This window comes from Rousettus aegyptiacus, unplaced genomic scaffold, assembly GCF_014176215.1.
Source record: "Rousettus aegyptiacus isolate mRouAeg1 unplaced genomic scaffold, mRouAeg1.p scaffold_m13_p_7, whole genome shotgun sequence".
NCBI lineage: Eukaryota > Metazoa > Chordata > Mammalia > Chiroptera > Pteropodidae > Rousettus > Rousettus aegyptiacus.
In genome coordinates, this window is record NW_023416310.1 from 58,767,474 (window position 1) to 58,792,348 (window position 24,875).

Sequence of the window (24,875 nt, forward strand, 5' to 3'; positions counted from 1 at the left end):
CCAGAAGGTCAAGAGAGACAGCAAGGAATTAAAAACCTGTATGAAAAAATAATGATGGAAAATTTCCCTAACCTGGTGGAAGGAAATAGACATAAAATCCCAGGAAACCCACAGAGTCTCAAACAAAATAAACCCAAGAGGCCCACAAGGCACATCATAATTAAAAGACTAAATGTTAAAGACAAAGAAAATCTTAAAATTAGCAAAAGAAAAGCAGTTAGTTACTTGCAAGGTAGGTCCCATAAGATTGTCAGCTGATTTCTCAACTTAAGCTTTGCAGGTCAGAAGGGGTTGGCACAAAATATTCAAAGTGATGAAAAGCAAGGACCTACCACTAAGATTACTTTACCCAGCAAAACTATCATTTATAATCGAAGGACATATAAAGGGCTTCCCAGACAAGAAAAAGGTAAAGGAGTTCGTCATCACCAAACAAGTATTACAAGAAATGTTAAAGGAACTTCTTTAAGAAGAATAAAACAAAAAAGATAAAAATATGAATGATAAAATGGCAATAGCTACATATCTGTCAATAATTAGTTTAAATGTAAATGGATTAAGTGCTCTGATCAAAAGACATGTGGTGGCTGAATGTGTAAGAAAACAAGACCCTTACAGATGTTGCTTATAAGAGACTCACTTCAGGTCAAAAGATACATAAAGACTGGATGTAAAGAGATGGAAAAAGATATTTCATGAAAATGAAAATTGAAAAAAGCTGGGTTAACAATACTTATACCAGACAAAATAGACTTTAAAGCAGAGGCTCTATAACAAGAGGCAGAGAAGGACTCAGTAATTCTAATTCAGGATATTTATCCAAAGAAACCCAGAACACAAATTCAAAAAGACATATGCATCTTTATGTTCATTGCAGCATTATTTATAATAGCCAAGATAAGAAAGTGACCTAGGTGTCCATTGATAGACAAATGGATAAAGAAGAGGTAGTATATATATACAATGGAATATTACTCAGCCGTAAAAATAGAATGAAATCTTGCTATCTGTGACAACATGGATGGACCTACAGCGTATCATGCAGCCAGAGAAAGACAAATGCCACATGATTTCACTTATATGTGGAATCTAAACAAATGAATGAACAAACAAACAAAACAGGAGCAAATTTATATAGAGAGAGAACATTTTGTATGGTTGCCATAGGGAGGGGTGTCGGTGGGATGGGTGAGGGGAGGAAGGGAGTGAGTACAAATGGGTAATAACAAAATAGTTACAGGATATAAAATACAGCTTAGGGAATATAGTCAATAATGTTGTAGTAACTATGTATAGTGTCAGATGGGTACTAGATTTACTGGGATGATCACTTTGTAAGTTACATAAATGTCTAATTACTATGTGTACACCTAAAACTAATATATATTGCATATATCAATTGTAATTAAGAAGTAAAAAATAATTAAGAAAGAAGAAAGAAAGAAAGAAAGAAAGAAAGAAAGAAAGAAAGAAAGAAAGAAAGAAAGAAAGAGAAGGGAGGGAGGGAGGGAGGGAGGGAGGGAGGAAGGAAGGAAGCAAGGAAGGAAGGAAGAAAGAAAGAGAGAGAGAGAAGCTGCTTCCTGGGCAGGCCCACAGGCCCACAGGCCCACAGGGCCACAGGAACTCAGCCCACAGGCCTGCTCCAGCTCCAGGGTTTCTCCAGGGTCGAAGGGACAGTGCTCTCACCCTCTCCCTTTGGCTCAGTACCCCATTAGTTTTGACAAATTTCCTCATGAAGCCCTTGTAAGTCCCAAACTCAGGGACCAGATGGATTCAGAACATGAAATATGCTCCCATTTGTTCCCAAACTTGTTTTACCCAATGCTCATGATCCGAGCTTAGGAGCTGAGTAGACATCGCAAATGAGCGAGGTTTGGTTAATTTAATCCTCAGAGAAACTTTGTTGTCCCTGCTCCCAGAGGTGGCTCCAGACCCCAGAGACCAACCCACAGCAAGGGCCTAGAGAATACAAGTCCACCCTCCACCCTTACCTCTCTCTGGGCAACGGCTTGGGCTCAGGACGAAAGGCAGCCATGGAGGGAGGGGCTTGCTTGGAGGGGGATGAGGAGAAGTTCAGATCCAAGGAGCCTGCCTTTCTGTGCAACGGCTCCATTCCCATCGCCCCTTGCATCTCACTCTCTATGGGGCAGGACCCTGCCCGGCCATGGATGGACAGTGAGGACACTTCGGGCCCCACTGCACCCTGGAGTGAGGTGTCCACTGCCACCTGGGGGTCGTGGGTGGGAGAGATGGATGGTGGGGAGCGAGACTTCTTCTTGGTGGATGCCCCGGCTAGAAGTTTCAGCAGACCTGTCTTCTTCTCTTTCTGGAGAGAAACACAAAATGGAGATCCAGTGGGTTAATGCTTCAAAATGCCTTTATTGTTAGTGAGAGGGGCTGGAGTATAATCCTTTTGGCAATTTTAAACATAATTTTGTAAAGCTGGTTAGTGGATGAAAGCAAAGCTAAGATTGAAAGCTTTTCCAATTCTTTTGTTTTCCTTCCTTTCCCCAAACGTGGCCCAAACGCCCAGACAGACCCAAGAGGCCTTTGGGGTTGGCCAGAAGGTGCTATTCCCAGGAGAGGATACTGCAGGGGCTGTTCCTGACAACATGCCCACTGGCCGTCGCAGGGTCATGTTCCCAGCCTTGCAACCTCATTTGTTATGTCAGAGGAACCAGCAGTCAATATAATTTGGTTTCTCCTCACCCAGTTTTTCTAAGCGAACTTCAGAGCGCAGGGCAACCATCTGGTCACTTTGCCCAGCTCAGCAATGTTTTGAAATCCTTGAGAAAGACATGCTTGGTCACACTTCAGAGAGCCTCAGAAATTCTGCCAGTAGGGGCGTCATGCAGCTGGCTCAGAGGTTGCCTCAGAGCGTCCCTATCCCCAAGAAGCCGGTACTCCCGAGACTGCCACTAATGAAAAGGCCGGCAGCTCAGTGAATGTCTGGCTACTCATGACAACTGTCTCCAAACTTGAGACCTTAAAAGGCAGTGCATTGGAGTTGGGAGGACATGGCATGGGTACGAGGGGTAGCATCTGATAGTCCATGACCCTCTTGGCCCAGCTGGCAGAGCCTCTAACCCTCAGGTCCTGGCCTTCACCACCTTCCTGGCTTCCTGCCAGCATGCTGCACCATCCAGCTTTTTCCTGCCCACGTCTTATTCTTCTCCCCACAGAAGGCCTAATTCACTTTTCATCCTTCCCCCGCAGGCTCCCCTCTAGAATATGTGTGGGGGGCAGGAGCTAGATTCTTTATCTCAGTGTCTCCAGTGCCTAGAACGCTGCCTAGAATACAGCAGGAGCTAAATAATTGCTGGAAGAAGTGAGCTCAGCCAGAGTGCGAGCTCATGACCCTTTACGAGGCACTTCCGTGGGACAGAAAGCCCTGGCACCGCAGCCGTGCCTCAGTGGGGTGTGCAGTGAATTGAGAGAAGAGGGAGCCCCTGGGCCACTTAGCATGTTTGCAGGGAAGGCCAGCCTCGGCTGTATGTTCGGAAAGGGCCATGTAATTGAGGTGGATAATTTTCTTGTCTCAGTTCTCCATGATTAAATATGACTGATCATTTTCTTAATTTGATTTTGGCAAACACTGTTATCATGGCTGGAAAACTGTCCATGACAGAATTCTGCTAATGCCTTAAGCATCTGGTTATTACAAATTGCTGTGGAATTCAGTGTCCTAGCAATCACAGTGCTCACAGGATTCATGGAGGACGGATATAGACAGTTCAGGCACTTGCCTGGTGGTCGTCTATTCTGTGTGATGCAAGTAAGGATTAGCTAAAAGGTCTTTTGAGAGCAGCTGAAAAAGACTCACTGGTCAATTTTAGGGGCCACATCATGGGAGAAGAGGTTTTAGAAGATGCAATTTAGAGTCGATCTGGGCTAAAAGTTTATGTTACGAAAAGCTGGATTTTCTGGGGTTTCTCCTAGAACGAGGATGAAATCAGGGGTTTTCACAGGCCTAGTGAGATGCAGACAATGATGGTCACTGCTTCCCTATACAATTCTCCTATCAGCATTCTGCTGTCTCGAGCTGTGGCTCAAATCTCCCTTCCAGAAGGTGGATCAGCTTTCTATCCCAGTGACCCTCTGAAAGGCCCAGGTCTGGTCATTTTGGCCTTGGTGGAGACCCCAAACAATCTGGGCTGTGGGAACAAGATGCTCTCCAGGTCCTGCCATGGGAGGCAGACACAGCTGCAGAGAATGGTACACTCATCCTCTGTCTTCTCCCCAAATGTGTGATGGGGTGCTGCAGCCCAGCTGGGATGCATCCTCCTTTGCGAAGCCCTCCTCAGCTCCCTAGCAGTTAAACACCAGGGTGGCCTACTGCCCCCTTCCCCACTGCGGCTCACAGAGCTGGGCTGACTAGGCCCAGGCGCACAGGAGCTGCCCCAGGCTGGCCATTTGAAAACCCGGCTCTGAAGCCCAGATCCATGGCTTCTGTTTGCCTTATAGAATTGTTAAGATGACAAATATAAGACTGCTTTTTAAACTACTGCTGCCTCTCACAAATATTGATTATATTACTGTTTTCATAATGTGTTTGTATATTTTTAAGTTTTTGCAAAACATGTAGGACCTGAACACAATTTTGTTAAATGAATAAAAACCATTTCATTTCCCTGATTCGGTGTCTCACCATTAACCTTTGCCTCGCCTTGGGACCACACACGGGAGAACGCAGGGGCCCTGGCTCTCCAACTTTGTGTACAAAGAACCAACCAAGGAGTTAGATAAAATGTAAAATTTGGGCCCTACCCTCAAAGATTCTGATTCAGCAGGTCTGAAATGGGGACCAAAAAAAGTGATTCTGATACAGAACTTAGCAAGCGATCAATTAGAAGCCAATGGTCATCTGCACAACCAGATACTTGATTTCAGAAGATTATGGACGGTAATATAAAAACAATATAAGGAACCAACTTCGTGGGAAGGTGATTAAAGAAGGAAACTATGGTTTATTTAGCACCTACTTAGCGTCCCAGCCCAGGGGACATGCGTGAGTTTTAAAGAAGGGCTTTAAAACTGTTGTGCTGAGCCTGATCTGCTGTCCGAGCTGACCGGCCAGCTCCCAGGCGAGGCCGCCTTCCCCAGCTGTGCTTTGAGTGGCAGGGGCTGATGCATGCGGAGAGGAGCAGGCACGGCAGGCCACATAAGGCTACAGAAGGCAGAGGGACAGGCAGGAGCCGGGAATGGCAGGCAGATCATGAGGCCATCCCAGAAGTTCCAGCTCTGAAGATACACACCTAGATCTGAGAGCTTCCCTCAGTATACAAACAAAACATCACATTAGAGAATAAGAGCTTACGAGTTACTTCAAGACAAATCTATGTATATTCATGCACTCATGCTCGTTGGCGCGTGTACACACACACACACACACACACACACTTATATACACACACAACCTGAAATAAAAATCCTATCCTATTTTGAAAGAATCATTTGGAAATCTAATATTCAAAAAGAGATATTTGAAGATGTTCATTTGTTATAGGAAAACTGTAAAACATTTTACACATGATAAATAATAGTTTTTCTGTTGAGATTAAGATAGGGGCTTCCCTTGGGGCCTTAACTATTTTACAGAATATTAATATAAAAACCTAGCAAAAGGAAAAAGAAATTTAAAGTTTAAATTAAGAATGATTGCTAGTTAAAAGTCAATTGGAAATTATGGAAAATTGTCTTGGAAATTATAACAAGCCAAAGGGAATTGAATCTGATTTAGAAAATGTATTATTAAATTTTTCAGGAATATAGTTCACTTCATTAAAATAAAGTAAACCTGTAAATATGACCTGTAAGTGCCATGTTTTTATCAGGTTGTCTCTCACTGACCCACACTAAAGGAGGTGGCCATGGCACCATTTCTTTCAAACAGATTTACCTTAGCTCCCTTTTGCTCAGGGCAATATTTAAAATCATTGATCAGGTATGAACTGAACAATGGGCCAGACAGGCTGGGCAGCACACAGACACAAACCTGCTTCGCAAGGCTTAGCCTGGATAACCCAGGAAAACCTCAGCCTGCAGAATTCCAAACTGCGCAGGTGGATGCGTGTGGCTCTTCTCAGTCAGAAGGGTGGCTGAGAACTATTTACCTTTGAGAACAAAGGATCCAACACGATCACACATTTTCACTCCACCACGTGCACCAAATGACATTTGCATGAGCTAGGAGATAGTGGTCATGGTCATGTTCTGATCATGTCTCCACATCTGGGACCACCTGCAGACTGTCCGGGGAAAGCACAGAAGCTCTCCTTCTGGGCTGTTAACATCTGGGACCGGGGCCAGCAGGCTTAAGAGTGGACTAGGGGTAATATTTAACTTTTGTCATTATGCACTTTTGTATTGTTTGACTTATGCCAAATGTTTCTTTTTAATTTGAGAGGAAACATAAAGGAACAAGTTGCAACTTATTGCTTTGAGGATAATGGCACTAGACGTGATGAACCAGAGAGAATTTTTGCTATTAATCAGTTAAATTACTGATGAGGAGGTGGTGTTCTAGGAGGGGCAACTAGTGGCCTTGAGAGCTGGGCTGATATGGGGGTCATGAAAGGGCATGGGCTGGTGGGTGGCGTGGTCTAGATGAGGAATGAGAAGGCGTGGAAGAAGCAAACCTAGCCAAAAGGTGTGTGGTGCCTGGTGAGATGAGAAAGGCAGTGGACAGCACATTTCGGTGGCCTCAAGGGCCACTGAGGAGCCTGAAGTCCACCTGGCTGATCTGGGGGCCAAGGCAGTGAGATGGCAGGGGAGAAGGGGTGGGACTGCGAGGTGGCAGTGCTTCTGAGAAGCCTGAGTGGGAACTGTGGGGCGCAGGTGGCGATGGTAACGAGGAGTTTAGAGGGAAGGTGATGACAGATCCTGCCACAAAAACTGGCTCCGGGCCTGTGTGGCATGGCAGACTCCTTTTGGTTTCTAGCCTCAACTTTGCGCCAAACCCTATGCTCATTGTCCTTAGTAAGCTGTTAAAGGACATCAATATTCTGGCTGACACAGTAGACAGAACAATAAAGGACACAAAATGAGTTAGGAAGATGGTCAAATAATTCACAGATGCCATATGAACTTATGGGCAGTCAGGAAACCATGGCAGGTATCAGAGGCTATAGGAAGGCCAGTGCTTGAAGAGGGAGACTCCTGAATTCTCACCTAGCTATCAGACTGACCAGCGCTATGCACTTAGGAAGGAGCTGGTGAGGCTGAAACATGGGCAGAGGCCTGAGCCATCTGAATTTGGCATGATAAGTAATGCTGGGGGCTTTCAGGAGCCTTTAGATATTCAAAATAAAAAGCCAAGGGACATTGCGTCCTTATTTTTATTGAGTCTGTCCATACCTGTAAGCTTTTTTGGCTGGAATTTTATGTTTGAATAGTTTCTTGTTGGAGATGGGGAAAGGGTAATTAAAAGCTATGCCCTGTTAAAATGTTGATGGGAAAAGGTGCATCTCTGGTTGTGCCTGAAAACACAGAGCTTGTTAGTATAACAATGTAAATATGCAATGCATTTTCAGAAAGGGTAGAAGAGCTACAATAAAGAGGCAGGAGTTAGGCTAATTAAGAGACAAAAACTGTGCATTTAGCAATGGACTATTTTAAACTTTAAAATACATCTTCAAATATACTGCACTCAGAAAGGACAGAAGATAAAGACAATTGATTCATGAAAATAATGAGGAAAGAAAGCAGTAGATAACCACATGCCAATCTGATTGGGCTTTCTCAGGCTTTTGTTTCTGACAGAGCTGCCTGATGCACGGGGCTGCTTTTCTTGCTCTTCCCAGGAATGAACTATTAGCAGTGAAACCTGTGTTTAGTGCCTGCCTGTGGCATTGAGCTGGGCCCCCTGAAAGAGGGAAGGTGGGGGTTGGAGATACTGTATCTTGGCCCTTCGAAGTGGAGCCATGGGTATTGTGATCACAGCACTTTGCCAGACTCAGAAATGGAGCAAAGAACACTCCAGAGCTGGGCCTCCTGGCGAGTGGTTTTGGGTACCTGCCGAGTTCAACAGCGGAAAAAAGCTTCTGAAGCAGAAGATACTGTCACTCTGAGGGACTTTAAGATGTACAGCTGCATCGAGGCAGCCTTAGAGATAGATGGAGCTGGGTGTCGATGTCATTTATTTGTTGACTCACCTTAAACAAGTTACTTAACTGCTTTTAGATTCGGCTTCCTCCTCTGAATTGGAATATGTACACAGGCATGCAACTTATTCTCCTGGGAAATATTTCTTGAGAACCCAGCTAAATACTGTTCTAAGTCTCGTACATACATTAGCTTATTGCACTCTTAAAATAAACACAAGGTAATTAACTAGTAAGTTGTACAATCTGGATTCGAACCCAGAACTCAGTTCTAAACTTTAACTGCAACTCTATAGATTTGTTGTGAGAACTAAATAAGACAAGGCACACAATTCCAGTATGCCACTCAAGAAGTGGTAGATACCCCTACAATGCACTGTGCAGATTTCCTTTTGTTTGTCATTTCATAGATGGGCACTGAGGTATCTACGCAGAATGACATTGCGTGATGATAAAACAGTAAGTGGCCAGTCACATGTCACCCTGGTGACAGGGCCAGCACTTCACTTCTCTGGGCTGCTTCTTCAAGATGGGATCTTAACAGCGGCCCCTTCGTGCTACTGGGAGGACTAATAGTGATGACATGTAAGGTACCTAGCAAAGTGTCTGGCACACAGTAAGCTCTCAGCATGGGGTAGCTGTTAGGATTCTGAGTCATCGGCCCCAGTCAGCAGTCGTTACTTGTCAGCACAGGCTGGGGTCTGAGGAAGTACAGCACGTCTCGTCATTCACTGTGAAGGCAGATGCAAATAGGACCAACATGCCAGCCACACATCTGTGAGCCTCTGGATGCTGCTTGTGCAGCAATAGTCTGAGAATATCTTCCACTGCCCTAAAACAGGTCAGTCTTAACCAGTTACTGTCTCAGGAGCTCCAAACTTGAAGAAATGCATGGGTCTCTGGCCTAAGGCCAGGAATGTTGTAAGAAGCAAACCGCAATAAATATGTTGTTTTCCCATGCTTCATTCAAACTTGTTTGCTGAGTGGAAAGTACCAGGTGCCTTTTCCAGCTCTCAGCAAACATAGTGAATAAATATGGTGACAATAAGGAGGTGCCAAAAGCTGCACTCGAAAAGGGACACGGTGGACCCACCTCATCTGGGTCCCTTGTCACCCCAATTGACATCTCCAGGCACTTATGTGTTCCCCATTAAGATGTTCCCTCTCTGGGACTTCTTGACACCGTATTATGGTTTCTTTCACTGCCTTTCTGAAAGCTGCCGTATTCTTTTTTTTTTTTTTTTTTTCCAGCACTGCTCCCTTCTCCCAGACCTGGGTGCAAACTCCTAGAGTCCCTGTCTCTCCTTTCTCTTGTTAATATTCTCTTGCCTGAAGCTTCAACATGGGGTTGGCTCATAAATTCTCCCTTCTTCGGTACAGGCATCTCTGCCCCAACATCTTTAATGAGCTCTAGGTTTTTAATCTGCAAGTCATCCAGACATTCTTTTAGGCCCCAAACCACACAAATAAAACCATAAAAGACACCAGAAGCTCTGAGTTGGAGGACCAGGGAGCCCCTCTCTGCCCAGCCCTGGTTGGAGAGAGCCAGAGGTGATCACGTCTCCAGTTCCTGCTCCCAGGTGAGCGTCCAGGTGAGCCCAGTGGACCAAAGGGCAGAGCAGGAGGGAAGTGAAGCCAAGGGCTGAGAGTTTGAGTTCTAAGTATGATCTGCAGGCCAGAGCCTTGACACTGTGCCAGTGTTTCTATCTTCCTCCTCCCTAGAGGGCAGAGCCTGAAGGCAGCCCCGGGCTGGTGGGCCCACCTGGATGGAGGCCCAGTTTTCCTAGGCTTGCAAATGATGGCAGCCCATGTCCAGCCTCTCCCCAACCTCTTCATTTAGCCACTCTTTCCACAGGCCCTACTTTCTTCTTTCTTTCTGTCAGGTAGGCAGTAACATCAATATCTCCACACCTTTGTTTGATAGAAGAGGAAATAAAGCCAAGCAAATAAATGAGGAGAATGTTAACTATATACCTGGCATTTTGCATGCCATTTCTATTTTAACGTACCTGTTCTAGTTGGCTTGGGCTGCCACAGCGAAATACCACAGACTGAGTGGCTTAAACAACAAGGATTTATTTTCTCACAGTTCTGAAAACTCAAAGTCCGAGATTGGACTGCAAACACGGTCAGGTTCTTGGTGAAGGCTCTTTTCCTGGCTGTAGATGGCTACCATCTCACTGTGCCCTCACATGGCCTTTTCTCAATGCATGTGCAGGGGAAGAAAGATCTCTCTCTCTCTTTCTCTCTCTCTCTCTCTCTCTCTTCTTATAAGGCCACTAATCCTATCATCATGAGGGTGCCACCCTCAGGATTTCATCGAATAAATAACTCCCAAAGGCTTCGTCTCCAGATACCATCACTGGGGGTTAGGGCTCCAATGCATGAATTTGGGTGGGTGGGGGATACAAACATTCAGCCCCTGACACTCTGTCCTTACCCCATTCTCCAAATTCATGTCCTTTATATATGCGAACTCCACTGGATACTAGTCCGAGAAGAATCCTCTTGGTTCAATGCCTCCCTTCCAAGCACAGCGCCCAGGCTGCAGAGAGAGGCCCTCTGGCCTATGGAAATGGAGGTGGTGGCCCTTATGATCTCTGAATCAATTTCAGGTCCTTGAAGAACAGCTCATGTTTGCAGCCAAATAGCTTTATGGTCCAATGTCATAGAACCCAAGAATCCAACAGCCACCCTTCACTCTCTGTCCTCTTTAGTTCCAACTGACAATGCGTCTGTTGCTATAACCCATCTCTGTTCCTGGCCTCTGCCGAGATGGATAGTTAAGTCCATGAGCCACACCTGTAATCCCTCTAGCAGATAGTTGTTCAGCTGCCCCCTCAGTGATCTCTTCAGAACACGGTTTGTGTTTTTTTGCAATATGGATAGGCTAAGAATTTGCCACATGTCCAAGTTCTGGTTCCTTTTTGGTTAAAAGTTCCTCCTTCAATTCAGTTCTTCCCTCTTGCATTTTATTATAAGGAGCCAGGAGGAACCAAGCCACTCCTTTAACACTTTGCTTAGAAATTTCAGCTAAGTATCCAATTTTCTTGCTCACAAGTTCCACCTCCCACAAAACACTAGAACGCAGTTCTTAAATTCTTTGCCACTTTATAATAAGGATTGTCTTCCTTCCCATTTCCAGTAAAACGTTCCTCATTTCCATCTGAGATCTCACCAGAATATTTTTTAACCTTCATATTTCTACCAGCATTCTGTTCATGATTATTTATTCTCTTAGAACATGAAAGCTTTCTTTCCAGCTTTCTTCTTTTCTTTCTGAGCCCTCATAAAAATCACCTTTAATGTCCATGTATCAAGTATACAAATCAAAACTCTCCCAGCCTCTACCCACTGCCTGGTTCCAAAGCTGCATCCACATTTGTGGGTATTTGTAACAGCAGCACCCCACTTCTCGGTACCAGAATCTGCATGTTTGCTCAGGCACCCACAACCAAATACTGTAGATTGGGCAGCTTCAACAACTGACGTTTATTTCTTCAGAGTTCTGAGAGCTGGAAATCCAAGATCAGACAGCCAGTATGGTTAGATTCCTGGTAGGACTCTCTCCCCAGCTTGCAGACAGCACCTTCTCCTACGTGCTCACAGGCCTTTCCTAGTATGTGCATGTGGAGAGAGACTCTTCCTTTTCTTCTAAGGCCACTAATCCCATCGTGAGGTCCGACCCTTATGACTTCATCAAACCCTAATACGCCCCAAAGGTCCCATCTCATGTTGGGGGTTTGGGCTTCAACTTATGAGTTTGGGGGAACATAAACATTCAGCCCAAAACGGTCTTCTACATAACAGCTGTTTAAGGGACATAGTTACCTCATTTACAGGTGAGGAAATTTAAGTTCAGAGAGATGAAGTGGGTAGATCAGGCTTTGGACCTAGGTAGGTCTCCGGATGCTGAATCCCAGGATTCCTATATCTACTATGCTACCCACCAGTTGGTGAGTGAGTGGACAAATGGAGGGTTTATTCTTCCTTCATTATTGGCATCACTGGAGACTGCTGGCTGGACCCTCATGTCCCTCTGCCCCACACACCAGGGCCTGGCTAATGTTCTGAAAGCATTGCTCAGTGTTTGCTGAGTCTCACCAGTCTTTACTTACTGCCCCTGAACACAATCATACCTCCAAGGCTGAACTGGCTTGAATTATCCCATAGGTCCTCCATGGGCAAAGCTCCACCTTCTCTGCAAATGTTCTTCTGTCAGCAGGAGGCCTCTCCCTCTCCAGAGACTCGAGGTATTGCATACATCATTCGCTGATACTGTACCTTTGTTGGGCCATTCCCTTGTTCTGATGTGACGACAGACACCATTCCATTTGCCTCCCATCTGGCCCAGTAATCACTAGATGTTTGAGGAGGGTTGTGGTGGTGACCAAGACTAGTAATCCACCTCTATCAGAGTAAAATTTACTGAGTGACAGATGCTGGGTGCCACCCTGAGGTTAAATCAGCCGTTTTGGGGTGGGGAACTGGGCCATTTCCCTTGGGACCCTTCATCCATCAGAGGAATGGAACACTGGCATCCCCAATTCTTCCCATCCTTCTCTTTCCTCCCAGACCCCTGGCCATCATGGCCTTCTTGAGGGCAGAACTGCGCTGCACACACTCATGTCCCAGGCCAAGCCAGGGCCGGCACTCCACGAAGGCACTGAGTAACAAGACCAGAGACTGGTAGGCTTGTCACAGTGAACATCCAACATCTGCACTGTGGTCCCTTGGTACTGTCACTCCACAAAGGCCACAGCAGGGCAGACCACCATCGTCCAGGTGCTAAGTGAAGGGGGGATGAGCATGGCTTGGAAGACATGTGGTGGAGGCTTGCTGGGGTACGCGCTGGGCAATGGCCTGCCACAGGGTGCCAGGATGCTCGTCCTGAAGCTGAGAGAGAGACAAAGACTCCGGATAATAAAGCAAAAGAGAGGCGATGGAGCGCCATGCTGCAGAGCAAGAAGCAGACTGCCTGGGTTCTCACTGGCTTCCATGACTTACCAGCCATGCGACCTTGAATAAGCGATTCAAAATTTCTGTGCCTCAGTTCACTCATCTGTGAAATGGGGGTGACAATAATACTTAACACAGAGTTGTTAAGTTGTTGCGGGGGTCAAAATAAGTAATAAGTTAGATGCCTGATACCTAGGAAATGCCACATTTGTTTGCTGTCACCATCAGGATCATTGTCAATATGGTAACAGACATTTGGCACCATGGAGATATTAGACATAGTGCCTGCTTTTTGCAAGAACACGTCTTGGTTTGAGTGATCCTCAGGTGTCACTCCACAATTGCTTTTTACTGTGTTGAAAATGAAAGGAGCACCTCTTAGCCAAAGGAAAGGCACCAGGATGTAGCCTTTCTTCCAAAACAATGGTCTTCGCAGGTAGCAAGGTCGAAGCCACTCTTCTCACAGGCAGCGATGACATATTTGGCCTTAGAGAACACATCACCTGTGTGGCACTGAGCTGCAGGGAGCTGTCAGCAATCCCAGAGCAGGAACAAGAATTCGTGGAAGATCTGCTTCCCATGGCCCTGGTTTGAACGTGAAGGACCTCAGAGATCAGCAAGTCCATGGGTCTTAATCAGTGGTCTGTGGATGGTTTCAGGGGTCCGTGAAACCCAGGGAACTGCCAGGCTGGGAGTAGGTGTGGATGTATGGCCTTCAGCAGGTTCTCAAAACAGTCTACATCCTGTCCTTAAGAAATTGCTGGTTTCATTCAATTGATAAATGAGGAGGCAGAGGGGCGGGTGTGGATGCATGGCACTGACCAGGGACAGGCTCGGACAGAGCCGTGGAGTCTGGTATGAGGGCGGAACACTCCAGGCTGCTCCTTCTCTGCCCATGACATCAACAGGAGCTGGAAAGCAAGACTCCTTGGGGATAACAGATAAAACAGAATTTATTTTGCCCTTAATTAAAAGGTACTGAACCAGAGGGAGGAGGAACCGACAAGAAATGTTCTGACTGAACTCAAGGAAGGTGTGAGAGGTCACAGAGCTAAAAGGGGACCTTGGGTAATATGACAAATTGAGTTTTCCGAATATGGCCACAATGCTGTCTCCTTACAAAGTGACTTTGGCACTCTCCTGATTAAGAGCCATGTTCCCTCCCTGTGTGCCGGGAGAACTTGAGACCGCCTCCAGTGACAGATCACAGTGGAAATGTCGCTTGGGACCTTAAGTCTAGGTGATGAAGATGCCACGGACTCACCCTTAGAACCCAGCTGCCATGCTGCGAGGAAGCTGAGGCCCGTCCGCGTGCAGACCATGTGGAGGGGCCATGTGCTGCTGTTCCAACAAATAGCCCAACTGCGGTTCTAGCCAGCCACCAGCGTCAACTGCCAAATGTGTGCAAGCACACCTCCAGATGGCCTGGGCAGCACACCACGCCCACTCTTCATCCACTCAGCTGAGGTCCCGGACACGCTGGAGCAGAGGCAGCCTAACGTTCGTGCCCTGCTCCAGGTCCCGACCCACAGAATCCAAGCATAACATGAGCATAACAAAGTGATTGTTGTTTTAAGCCACTGAGTTTTGGAGTGATCCGTTGGGCACCAAGAGTAAATGCAGCGGATTTCATCCTGACCTCTCGTGAGATTTCCCAGTCCCAGACCACGCCTGCACAGGAAGACTGCTGGCCCTGCCGTAGACACACACACACACACACACACACACACACACACACACAGTAATTTTGGTAAACAAGTGTGAGATGGAAAAAATGAAAGCATATTGCAACAGATTTTGTTGAAGTTTAGAGAAATATTAGAAACATGTACAAATGAAAGGCAACCCAGGCATTCAAATAATAGATGAGAAGAACTCTGTGAGGAAAGATGCCAAGAACTAAACTTCGATACATTCTTACTGGAAACATGAAGACTTCTAGATAACCCAATACAATCAAACTAAATATCAGGGTCATAAAAACCAACAAGATTAACATTTCACACCAATGAGGCATTCAGAAACTAGAAGGCATAACTGGAAATTAGGGTAGAAAGGTACTCAGAGGACAGTTTTCAGAACCCCCAGGGAATCTAAACTATGCAAGTTTGAATGAATCAAAGAGACAAGCTGCTTTACAGGAATCAAGAAACAAAAAAAGATTGAAAAATATAAGCAAGAGCCATAGAGATGGCGGTGTGAAACTCAACAAAGCCATTAGGGCATAAGAAAACGTTTAAAATGCTTGCCCAAGATGCTGCCTCTGATCAAGCACCTCATTTCCCTCTGGAAGACACTGCTCAGCTGGCTCAGAGCCCTCGGTGGGCATTTTCATCACTGTCCAAGACACTCAAGGCACCTTCTCCCCAGAGGTCTCTCTCAACCTTGTAATTATTCAAGTAGCATTGCATGGCTAGGGTAGGGAGGTGAGAAGGCCAAGTATGCAATACCCTGCCAGCAAGGGGAGAGATTTCCTCTACACAGGCATGGAAAGATTCTTTCAGCACCACAGCCCAGGCCATGACCATGACCTCCGCCCCATGACCTCTGGCTCTGCCAAGGGAAAGGCAGTATCTAAGTGGACCTCGGGGTGGAGGTGGTGTTAGTGTACAGGGACAAGTTGCCTTAGGAGTGAAGATAGCTCTGCTGATCGGATAGAGAGAGCAGTATAAGAGAGCAGTTAGGAGATCCCAGGAAAGAGATCACTAGGGACCCCGGGTGCTCAGGGGCCTCTCAGACAGGCAAACTGGGGCCCACTCCAGGGCAGGCTCAGCAGTGAGAGGGGGCAACCTGAGGCAGGTGGATGAGTCTCCCAAGCAGGTGGATGAGTCTCCTGGGGCAGCTGGATGAGTCTCCTGGCAGCTGCAGGACTGGCCAAATCCCCGCCTCCCTCCCCTGAGCCATACAGGCCTCCTCAATCCCTTCTCACAAGCCTCTCACACTCTTATGCCCGTTTGGAAACCCTTTCTCTCTGAAAGCTTGAAGAGCATGCCAGGAGGGCTTTATTCCTCTCTCCTCTTCTTTATGCTGTCACACATCACATGACTATGTTGTTCAGGATATCTTTAACCTCTGCATTTGCTATTTTAGCTCCTCAACAATGGACCATAGGGGCTTAGACTTTGTTGCATTTGTCCTGTATCCAGAGCCAAACACTACTGATGCCCCAGAGCACTCCATATTCTGAGCGTGCTGCCAACCTGCACTTGACAGGTGGCCAGGCGCCCAGTGTGCAACCAGAGCCAAAAGGAAGGCTCCAGCCCAGGTAGGGTCAAGTCTCAACTCCAAGTCCTCAGAGGAGCCCGGACACAGAATGAGGCGCACACCAGGCCTCCAGGTGGCATCGCATTCTTCTAGGAGAGAACACGTCCTCCCCAGGCAAACTATCATATAGAGGAGGTAGAGTTAACTAGGTTTAATATTGTTAAATGAGAGGGGATCAAAATGCTGAGGTTTCAGTTCTTTACAATTTTTTCCGGACTCAGCACCTGAGAAGCTGTAGCAATATGTGACCCTGTTCCCCAGCCACCTCAGCCCAGTGCCATCATCTTTTCATTGAAGAAGGCCCCACTAACCCAGTAGGATTTGTAGCATAACATTAATTCCTTTAAAATTGTTTCAGAGGAGATCAGAACAAAAGGTAGAAGGGCAGAGATGAGAAACCAGAATAGTCCTGCTCCCTCTAGGGGGTCTGGGTTGTGCAATGGCTTTGCTCTATTAGGATAACTTTTCCTTTGCTTTTGGATTTCCAACAGGCCTCTGCATTGTTTTCTGTAGAACAAACCAGTGCTACTACAAATTATTACATTAAACGAAATGCATTCAGATAAAATCTCTGAAAAATTTGGCATCCTTCTGAAGGATTTCTGGATGGAATAAGAAGGATTAAACACTCAATTGTTTACCCAGGTATGCCAAGCTCATGTACTTTCTGAATTATTTTTTAAAACAAAGCACATGGATAGAAACCATTTCATCCACCAGAAAAGCAGCAGCACGTTGGTCAGTGACATGCAAAAAGGAGCAGCATGCTTCATCAAGGGGATGCAGGATTTCCAAGGTTTAGTTGTAAATCAAAGCTATTATTTCCATTAGCACACATGGTGGTCTGACAGCATGCCAAGCACTGACAGGCAGCCCTGAAAGCTCCGTGGGATGATTTGGGTTTTCTTTCTGTATTTGCATGCTTAAGACAGACAGACTGTTTCCAGGAAATGTGAGATGCACATCCAGCCTGAGGACCACCTCAGAGATGCAGGCTCAGTAGGCCAGCTGGTCAGATCCACTCCTGCCATTGCCCTACTAGGCATCGCCGGGACCCTGGCCAGCAGCACTTCCCTGAATAAGGGCCTTGATTTGGGCTTTCATCCATGTCCAACCTTATGTTGGCCACTGCTCTTAAATTTCTTTAAGAAAGCATCATCATGAAGTCATATGTGAGTGTTATCATCACATAAACATTATTAGAAAAGGATGGACATCTGAAAGAAACTGTGGTGTCAAAATCCAAACTAACTCACTTCTGCAGGCCCACCTAGTTGTGGGCCCACTCTGCTCTTCCATGAATTACCAACCCATTCGTGGAGGAAGATGGCACACTCCCAGACCACATTACATGGCTGACTGGCCACATAACTTTGACCTTCTGGAGAAATGTCAGGCACTTACTTTACCTATGGTCAAATAGCCTTAGCAAAGGAGAATGTAAGAAAAGTTTAACAAGAAATATTCCCTACAAAGGGGCAGGATAAGTAATCCATGGGTTATAGGCTAGTTTATCTTCTATGACTTAATTCTTGGGACCATTTTAAATTGGGGATGTGGAAGCTAAGATGATAGGGAGTCAATGGAAAAGAAAGACTCTTCAGTCCCATCCTGGCATGTTTTCCCTCTTGGACCCTTTGGAATTGGGTGGGGACATCATCTCTTTCTGAGCAATGGATTGTGGGAAAACTTGTGAGCAAATGTGATGCATGTTACTTCTGGCTGAAACATTTAATTCCAGCAATGGTAGTGGTGGCAGATCCATCAGCCTGAGTCATGGGATGAGGAGACCTGGATTAGTGACTAAAGCTAAATGGCAAAACAAACAAACAAAAAACAAATAAAAACAGGTTTGCATGATAAATAAACTATTGTTTTGGATGCTCATGTTTTTCGGTTTGTTCCTTCAGCAGAGCATAGTCTAGTGTGGTGGATACAAAGACAGTCTGTATGATGAACAGTCAGATCAGAAAGATAAGTAGCAAAGTAGAATAAGATCAAAGTAGATGTACTGTTTCTGAAATAGATATGCACATCATGCTCAGTCTGTCTTCAGGCTCTAAACTGTATAATTTTCCCAAAATACACTAAATTCTTTTCAAAAATAAACGGTTGTATTAACTTTCTTTTTATAACTTTGGTGAGTTTTGACACATATCTACACCCGTGACACTTCACCACAATTGGGACAGCACGATTCCCATGACACCTAAATGTTTGCTCCTGCCCCTCTGGAGTTCTTTGCTTGCTCCTCCCTGGCCCTGTGAAACCACTAGTCTGCTTTCTGTCACTATAGATTAGTTTGCATTTTCTAAAATTTTATATAAATGGAATAATTCAGTACGTATTCTTTTGTCTTTCTTTAATGATTTTGTGCTTCATCTGTATCATTTATTTTTATTGCTCAGTAGTATTCCATTTTATGGCTGTACCATAGTTTGTTTATCCATTCTTTATTAGTTCATTGACAGACATTCAGATTGTTTCCAGTTTGGAGTTGGTACAAATAAAGCTGGTGTGAACACTCAAGTAGGAGTCTTTGTATAGGCATGTGCTTCCATTTCTCCTGAGGAAATATCTAGGAGTGGAATGGCTAGCTCATAGGCAGTATGGTTAACTTCTTTAAATACTGCTGAACTTTTTCAAAGTAGTTGTACCAACTTACATTTCTACTACTAGTGAATGAGTTCTCTGTCTAATCGTTTAAATATTTAACCTCACTCTCTCTCCTTTACTGAATATAGACACACACACACACTTCTACACATATTAGGAGTAAGTTTTTATGTAAAAATAAGTACAAGTCTTGTAGAGAACATTCTAGCCATGTCTTCATTATTAAAAAAAATCTTTCTTGTCTCTGTGGTCAAGTCAGTTATCCTTTTGTCATCTCCCTTTCCTATCTTTAACAATAATGCAATTATGTTTGTTATTCACACCCTGTTCCAGAATGAAGAGCCCATCTTGCTCCACGGCACTGTCATCTCTTCCTGAGACTCTCACACACCTCCCACCACTGATCTTTCTACAAGGGTAAATATGACCATATTTCTCTAGTTCAAAACCACCAAAGGCTCTGCAGTGCACTTCCATTAGAATCTAGACTCCACGCTGTGGCCCATGAGTTCTCCCTGGATGGCCTGCTGACCTCTGTCACCCACCTTTTACCTCCCATTCACTTTGTGCTAGCCAGCCTGGTCTTCCTGGCCTTCTTTAAATGTCTAAGCTTAGTCTCCTCAGGGTCCTTACTCTTTCTGTTCCCCATGTCTGGAACACACGTTTCCTCCTTGCATTGCTGCCTCCTTCTCTTTATTGAGGCCTCTGTCAAAAACACCACACCCCTCTTCTGCTGTCCTGCTTAATTTCAGCTTAAAGCACCCAGGAAGAGATTTGTAAATTCTTTGTTTACATGCTTGTCTGCTCCCCAACCAAATGTCAGCTCCAGAAGGGCAGGGACCTTGCTCGTCTTGTTCACTCCTGGGTCTCGACGCTTATAAACATGCTTGAGACGCAGTGTTCACCAAATAGTTCTTGAGTAAATAAAGGTCTCAGGTGCTGGGAGCCCCATGGCACAAGAACTATTCTATGTTCTTCATTTGTTTAATCTAGACTTAAAAGTCTTTAGCTGAAGACTTCAGCACCCCCGTATCAGTAACCAACACTTCCATCAGGTAGAAATCATGAAGGACATATTTGAACTCAACACCATCAACCAACTAGATCTAATTGACATCTACAGACTATTTCATCCAACAACAGCAGAATACATTCTTTTCAAGTTTACATGGAACATTCACCAAGAGAGATCACATTCTAGGCCATAAAACACAAATTTAAAATAACAACAATACACTGTCACTCTTAGAACAACAAAATGAAACAAAAAAATGATAAATGAATGATAACTAGGAAATCCCTAAATATTTGAAGATTAAACAACACACTTTTAAATAACACATGGATCAAAGAAAAAAAATCTCAAGAGAAATTAAAAAACATAAAATATTACTTGTCAAAAGTTGTGGGATGCAGAGAAAGCAGTATTCAGAGGGAAATCTGTAGCACTGAATGCATGTATCAGAAAAAAATAAAGATCTAAATCAATAATTTAAGCTGCTACCTTAGGAAATCAGGGAAAGAAGAACAAATTAAATTCAAATGAAGCAGAAAAAAAAGAAAGAAAACGAGAGCAGAAGTCAGTGAATTGAAAACAGGAAATCAGTAGAGAAAATCAATGAAACCAAAAGCTGGTTATTTGAAAAGACCAATAAAATTGGTAAGCCTCTAGCTAAGCAAACTAAGAAAATAAGATAGAAGCCACAAGTTACTAATATCAGAAATGAAAGAAGGGATATCACTACACATCCTATGGACATTAAAAGATAACAAAGGAATATTATGAATAAATATATGCTCATAAGTTTGATAAGCTGGATGAAGTGGACCAATTCTTAAAAGATGCAATCTGCCAAAACTTACATAAGAATAGACAATCTGAATAGGCCTCTGTCTATTAAAGAAGTTGAATCAATAATTAATAACCTTCTAATACAGACAGTACCAGCCCCGATGGGTTCACTAGTGAATTCTACTAAACATTTAAGGAAGAATTATGCCGATTCTCTACAATCTCTTTCAGAAGAAAGAAATAGGGGGAATATTTCCTAACTTATTCTATGAGGCCAGCATTATCCTAACATCAAAACCACATGAAAAAGTTACAATAAAACTATAGACCAGTATCTTTCACGTTCATAGATGCCAAAATCCTCACAAAATATTAGTAAATAGAATATAAAAATGTTTAAAAAATTATATACCATGACCAAGTAGGATCTATCCCAGTTATGCAAGATTCATTCAACATTTAAAAAGCAATTAATGTAACCCATCACACCAACAGGTTAAAGAAGAAAAACCATGCACATCAATAGAAGCAAAAAAACCTGACAAAATCCAATACCCATCATGATGAAATGCTCAGCAAACTAGAAGCAGAGGGTGATTTTCTTAATCTGAAAAATAACATTTTCAAAAAAATCTACAGCTAACATTATACTTAATGGTGAGAAACTAGGAGCTTTTCTGCTAAGATCAGAAACAAGGCAAGGATATATCCTCTCACCACTCTTCGACATTGTACTGGAAGTCCTAGCTGACGTAATAAGCAAGAGAAGAAAATGAAAGGCATACAGATTGGGAGTGAAGTAATAAAACTGTCTTTATTCATTAATGACATGAGTGTCTACATAGGAAATTTGAAAGAACTGACACACACACATACACACAAACCTTCCCCAAACTAATATACATCATAACAAGTTTGCAGGATCCAAGTTAATATGAAAATGTTAATTACTCTCCTATGTACCAGCCGTGAATAGCTGAAATTTGAAGTTAAACACAATGCCATTTACAGTACACTCCAAAATGAAATACTTAGATATAAATCTAACAAAATATGTACAAGGTCTATGAGGAAAAGTTCAAAATTCTGATGAATGAAATCAAGAACAAAATGAATGAAGAGATATTCCATGTTCATTGATATGAAAACTCACTATTGATATGTAAATTTAAACCAATTCTAATCAATATTCCAGCAAGCAATTTTGTCCTGATAAACTGACTCTAACATTTATACAGAGAGGCAAAAGACCCAGAATGGCCAACATGATACTGAAAAACAAAGTTGGAGGATTGACATTACCTGACTTCCATACTTAGTAGAAGGCTACAATAAGCAAGATGAATGGTACTGAGAAAAGGATAGACAAATAGATCAGTGGAACAGAAGAGAGAGCCCCAAAACAGACTTGCACAAAATAGTCAACTGATATTTGACAAAGTAGCAAAGGCAATATAATGGAGAAAATATAGTCTTTTCAATAGATAGTGCTGGAACAACTGAACGTGCACATACCAAAAAGGAAAGAAAAAGACAGACCTTATACCCTTCGAAAAATTTATTGAAAAGGGATCATAGTCTTAAATGTAAAATGCCGAACCATAAAACTTCTAGAAGAGAACATAGGAGAAAATCTAGATAACCTTTGGTTTGGCATGCCTTTTAGATGCAACACCAAATCCATGATTTATGAAATAAATAGTTGATAAGTCAGACTTTATTAAAATTAAAAACTTCTGCTCTGCAAAAGACAGTGTGAAGAGAATGAGAAAGCAAGCCACAGACTGGGAGAAAATATTTGCAAAAGCAAATGTGATAAAGGACTATTACCCAAAATATACAAAGAACTCTTAAACTCAACAATAAGAAAACAAATAACCCAATCAAAAAGTGGGTGAAAACTCTGAACACCTCACCAATGAAAATATACAGAGGCAAATAAGCCTATGAAAAAATGTTCACTATCCTATGTCATCAGAGAATTGCAAACTAAAATGACAATGAAATAGCACTACACACCTACTATAATAGTGAAAATCTAAAACACTGATGACACCAAATGCTGCCAAGGATGTGGAGTAACAGGAAGTCTCGTTCATGGCTTGGTGGAGATGAAAATTATACAACCACTTTGGAAGACAGTTTTGACAATTCACAAAATTAAACACATGCTCTTAGCATATAATCCAGCAATCACACTCCGTAGTATTTACCCGAAAGAGCTAAAAACTTAAGTCCACACAAAACCTGCACACAATGTTTATAGCAGCTTCATTGCCAAAATTTAGAAGCAACCAAGAATCTTTTAGTAGGTGAATGGATAAATACACAATGGTACAACTTTATAATGAAATATTATTCAATGATAAAAACAAATGAGCTATCAAGCCATGAAAAGACATGGAGGAATCTTAAATGTATTTTACTAAGTTAAAGAAACCAGTCTGAAAAGGTCACATGGTATATAATCCCAATTATATAATATTCTGAAAAAGGTAAAACTATGGAGAAAAAGATTACCCTTGCCATGGGATGGGGGAAGATGGGTGAATAGGCAGAACACAGAGGATTTTTAGGGTAGCGAGTATACTCTGTATTAAACTATAATGATGGATATATATCGTTATACATTTGTCCAAACACATACAGTGTACATCATCAAGAGTGAACCCTAATGTAAATGATGGACTTTGGGCAATTATGTCAATGGGTGTTCATCAGTTGTAACAAATATATGACGCTCGAGTGGGAGGAAACGCCGACAGTGCGGGAGGCCATGTGCGTGTAGGGGCAGGCGAGTTTGAAAAGTCTTGGTGCCTTCTGCTCGTTTTGCTGTGAACCTAAAATTGCTCTAAAAATAGTCTATTAAAAAAGCCTTTTGGAGGATGACATAATAGCAGAAGGGCTATTTTTAGAAGAGAAAACGGACTGAGGTGGTGGAACTGCACAAGTGGACCGACTCTGTGGGATGTGTATTTTGGATGTAAGTGCACATATGTGTGAGTGCATGTGCATGTGTGTGTATGCATGTGCATGCTTACATGCATGTGTGTATATTTGTGTGTATTTATATGTATTTATGTGTATAGACTCTGCAGATTGTGACTCAACGAGAGGATGAGTTTTTCAGCAATAAGTCAGTCCAGCATAGAATAGACTCCTTCATTAAATAGTGAGATTCCTGTCCCTAGAGGAATTTTAGCATAACCCGAATGATCTCTCTTCAGGAATTTTTCAGACAGGGCTGCTGGCCTGGTTAGGGGCTGGTGGATCCATTCAGTTTAGATGACATCTAAATCCCATTCTAATGCTAAACTCTGTAAATCTGGGGCTCTCATGTGTGAGGGTCTCTTAGTGACCTTTTGCCAGGAGTACTTTACACACAGGTGCCTTTTCCTGAGAGAAGACTCTGTGAGCATTCACTTCCTGCCTTATCTGTGTTTTCACCTCTGGCTCTGGGAATCCTGAAAGTCCAGTTCAGGGAATTAGAGAGCTCTGATGGAGAAAGTGACCCCAACTCAGGAACCTTAAGCTACATATGGTGAGAAGTGGACAACCTCTCTGCATCTCTCCAGCACTGCTTCGGCATCCTTCTAACAACCTTTGTAGTGGCCCAATAGAAATATCTGGAGCCGTGTCAAGTTGTTTAGAGAGTTCAAATGCCATGGAAACCAGTGATAACACTCTTCCTTTCTGTAAGCCATGGAAAATTTGTGACTTCTTTCGCACTGCTTCTGAAGTACCGATTTATTACTAAGTTGCACAATAATGAGAAATTTAAGGTGATTTACATCCCCCCACAGGATGCATTTTACTTCGCCTATAACTTCACATAATGAGTTTAAACCTCAGTCCCCAAATCACTTCAACGATGACTCTGTGTACAGCTACACATGAGAAACAGCTGATAACAGCATATTCATTTTGAAATCTGGGAAAATAAAACCAGCCTTGGCAACATCTCTCATACTTTTGTTTAAGTAATACTGCCTTTGGGAATTATTAGCAATATTTTACCTAATCAGTTAATAGTTTTCTATTGATATCAACCTGTTTGTTTAATTTCAGATGTTAACGTGGCTGGGCTATGGTGGCCAGCTGTTAGGTCAAATGTTAGTGTAGATGTTGCCATGAAAGTATTT

At 43.5% G+C, this 24,875-nt stretch overlaps 1 protein-coding gene across 5 annotated transcripts in view; it reads right to left on the reverse strand.

The window, feature by feature from the left end:
- The window catches only part of SH3RF3 (SH3 domain containing ring finger 3), a 351,737-nt gene that overhangs the window by 11,069 nt on the left and 315,793 nt on the right, over positions 1-24,875 (reverse strand). For all 5 annotated transcript variants that reach the window (XR_004952017.1, XM_016162959.2, XM_016162958.2 and 2 more), the window contains one exon: positions 1,992-2,326. Coding sequence is in view for 4 of the 5 variants with exons in the window: in XM_016162959.2 (XP_016018445.2) it covers positions 1,992-2,326 (335 nt within the window). In the remaining variant the exon portion in view is untranslated. The remainder of the gene's footprint in view (positions 1-1,991; positions 2,327-24,875) is intronic.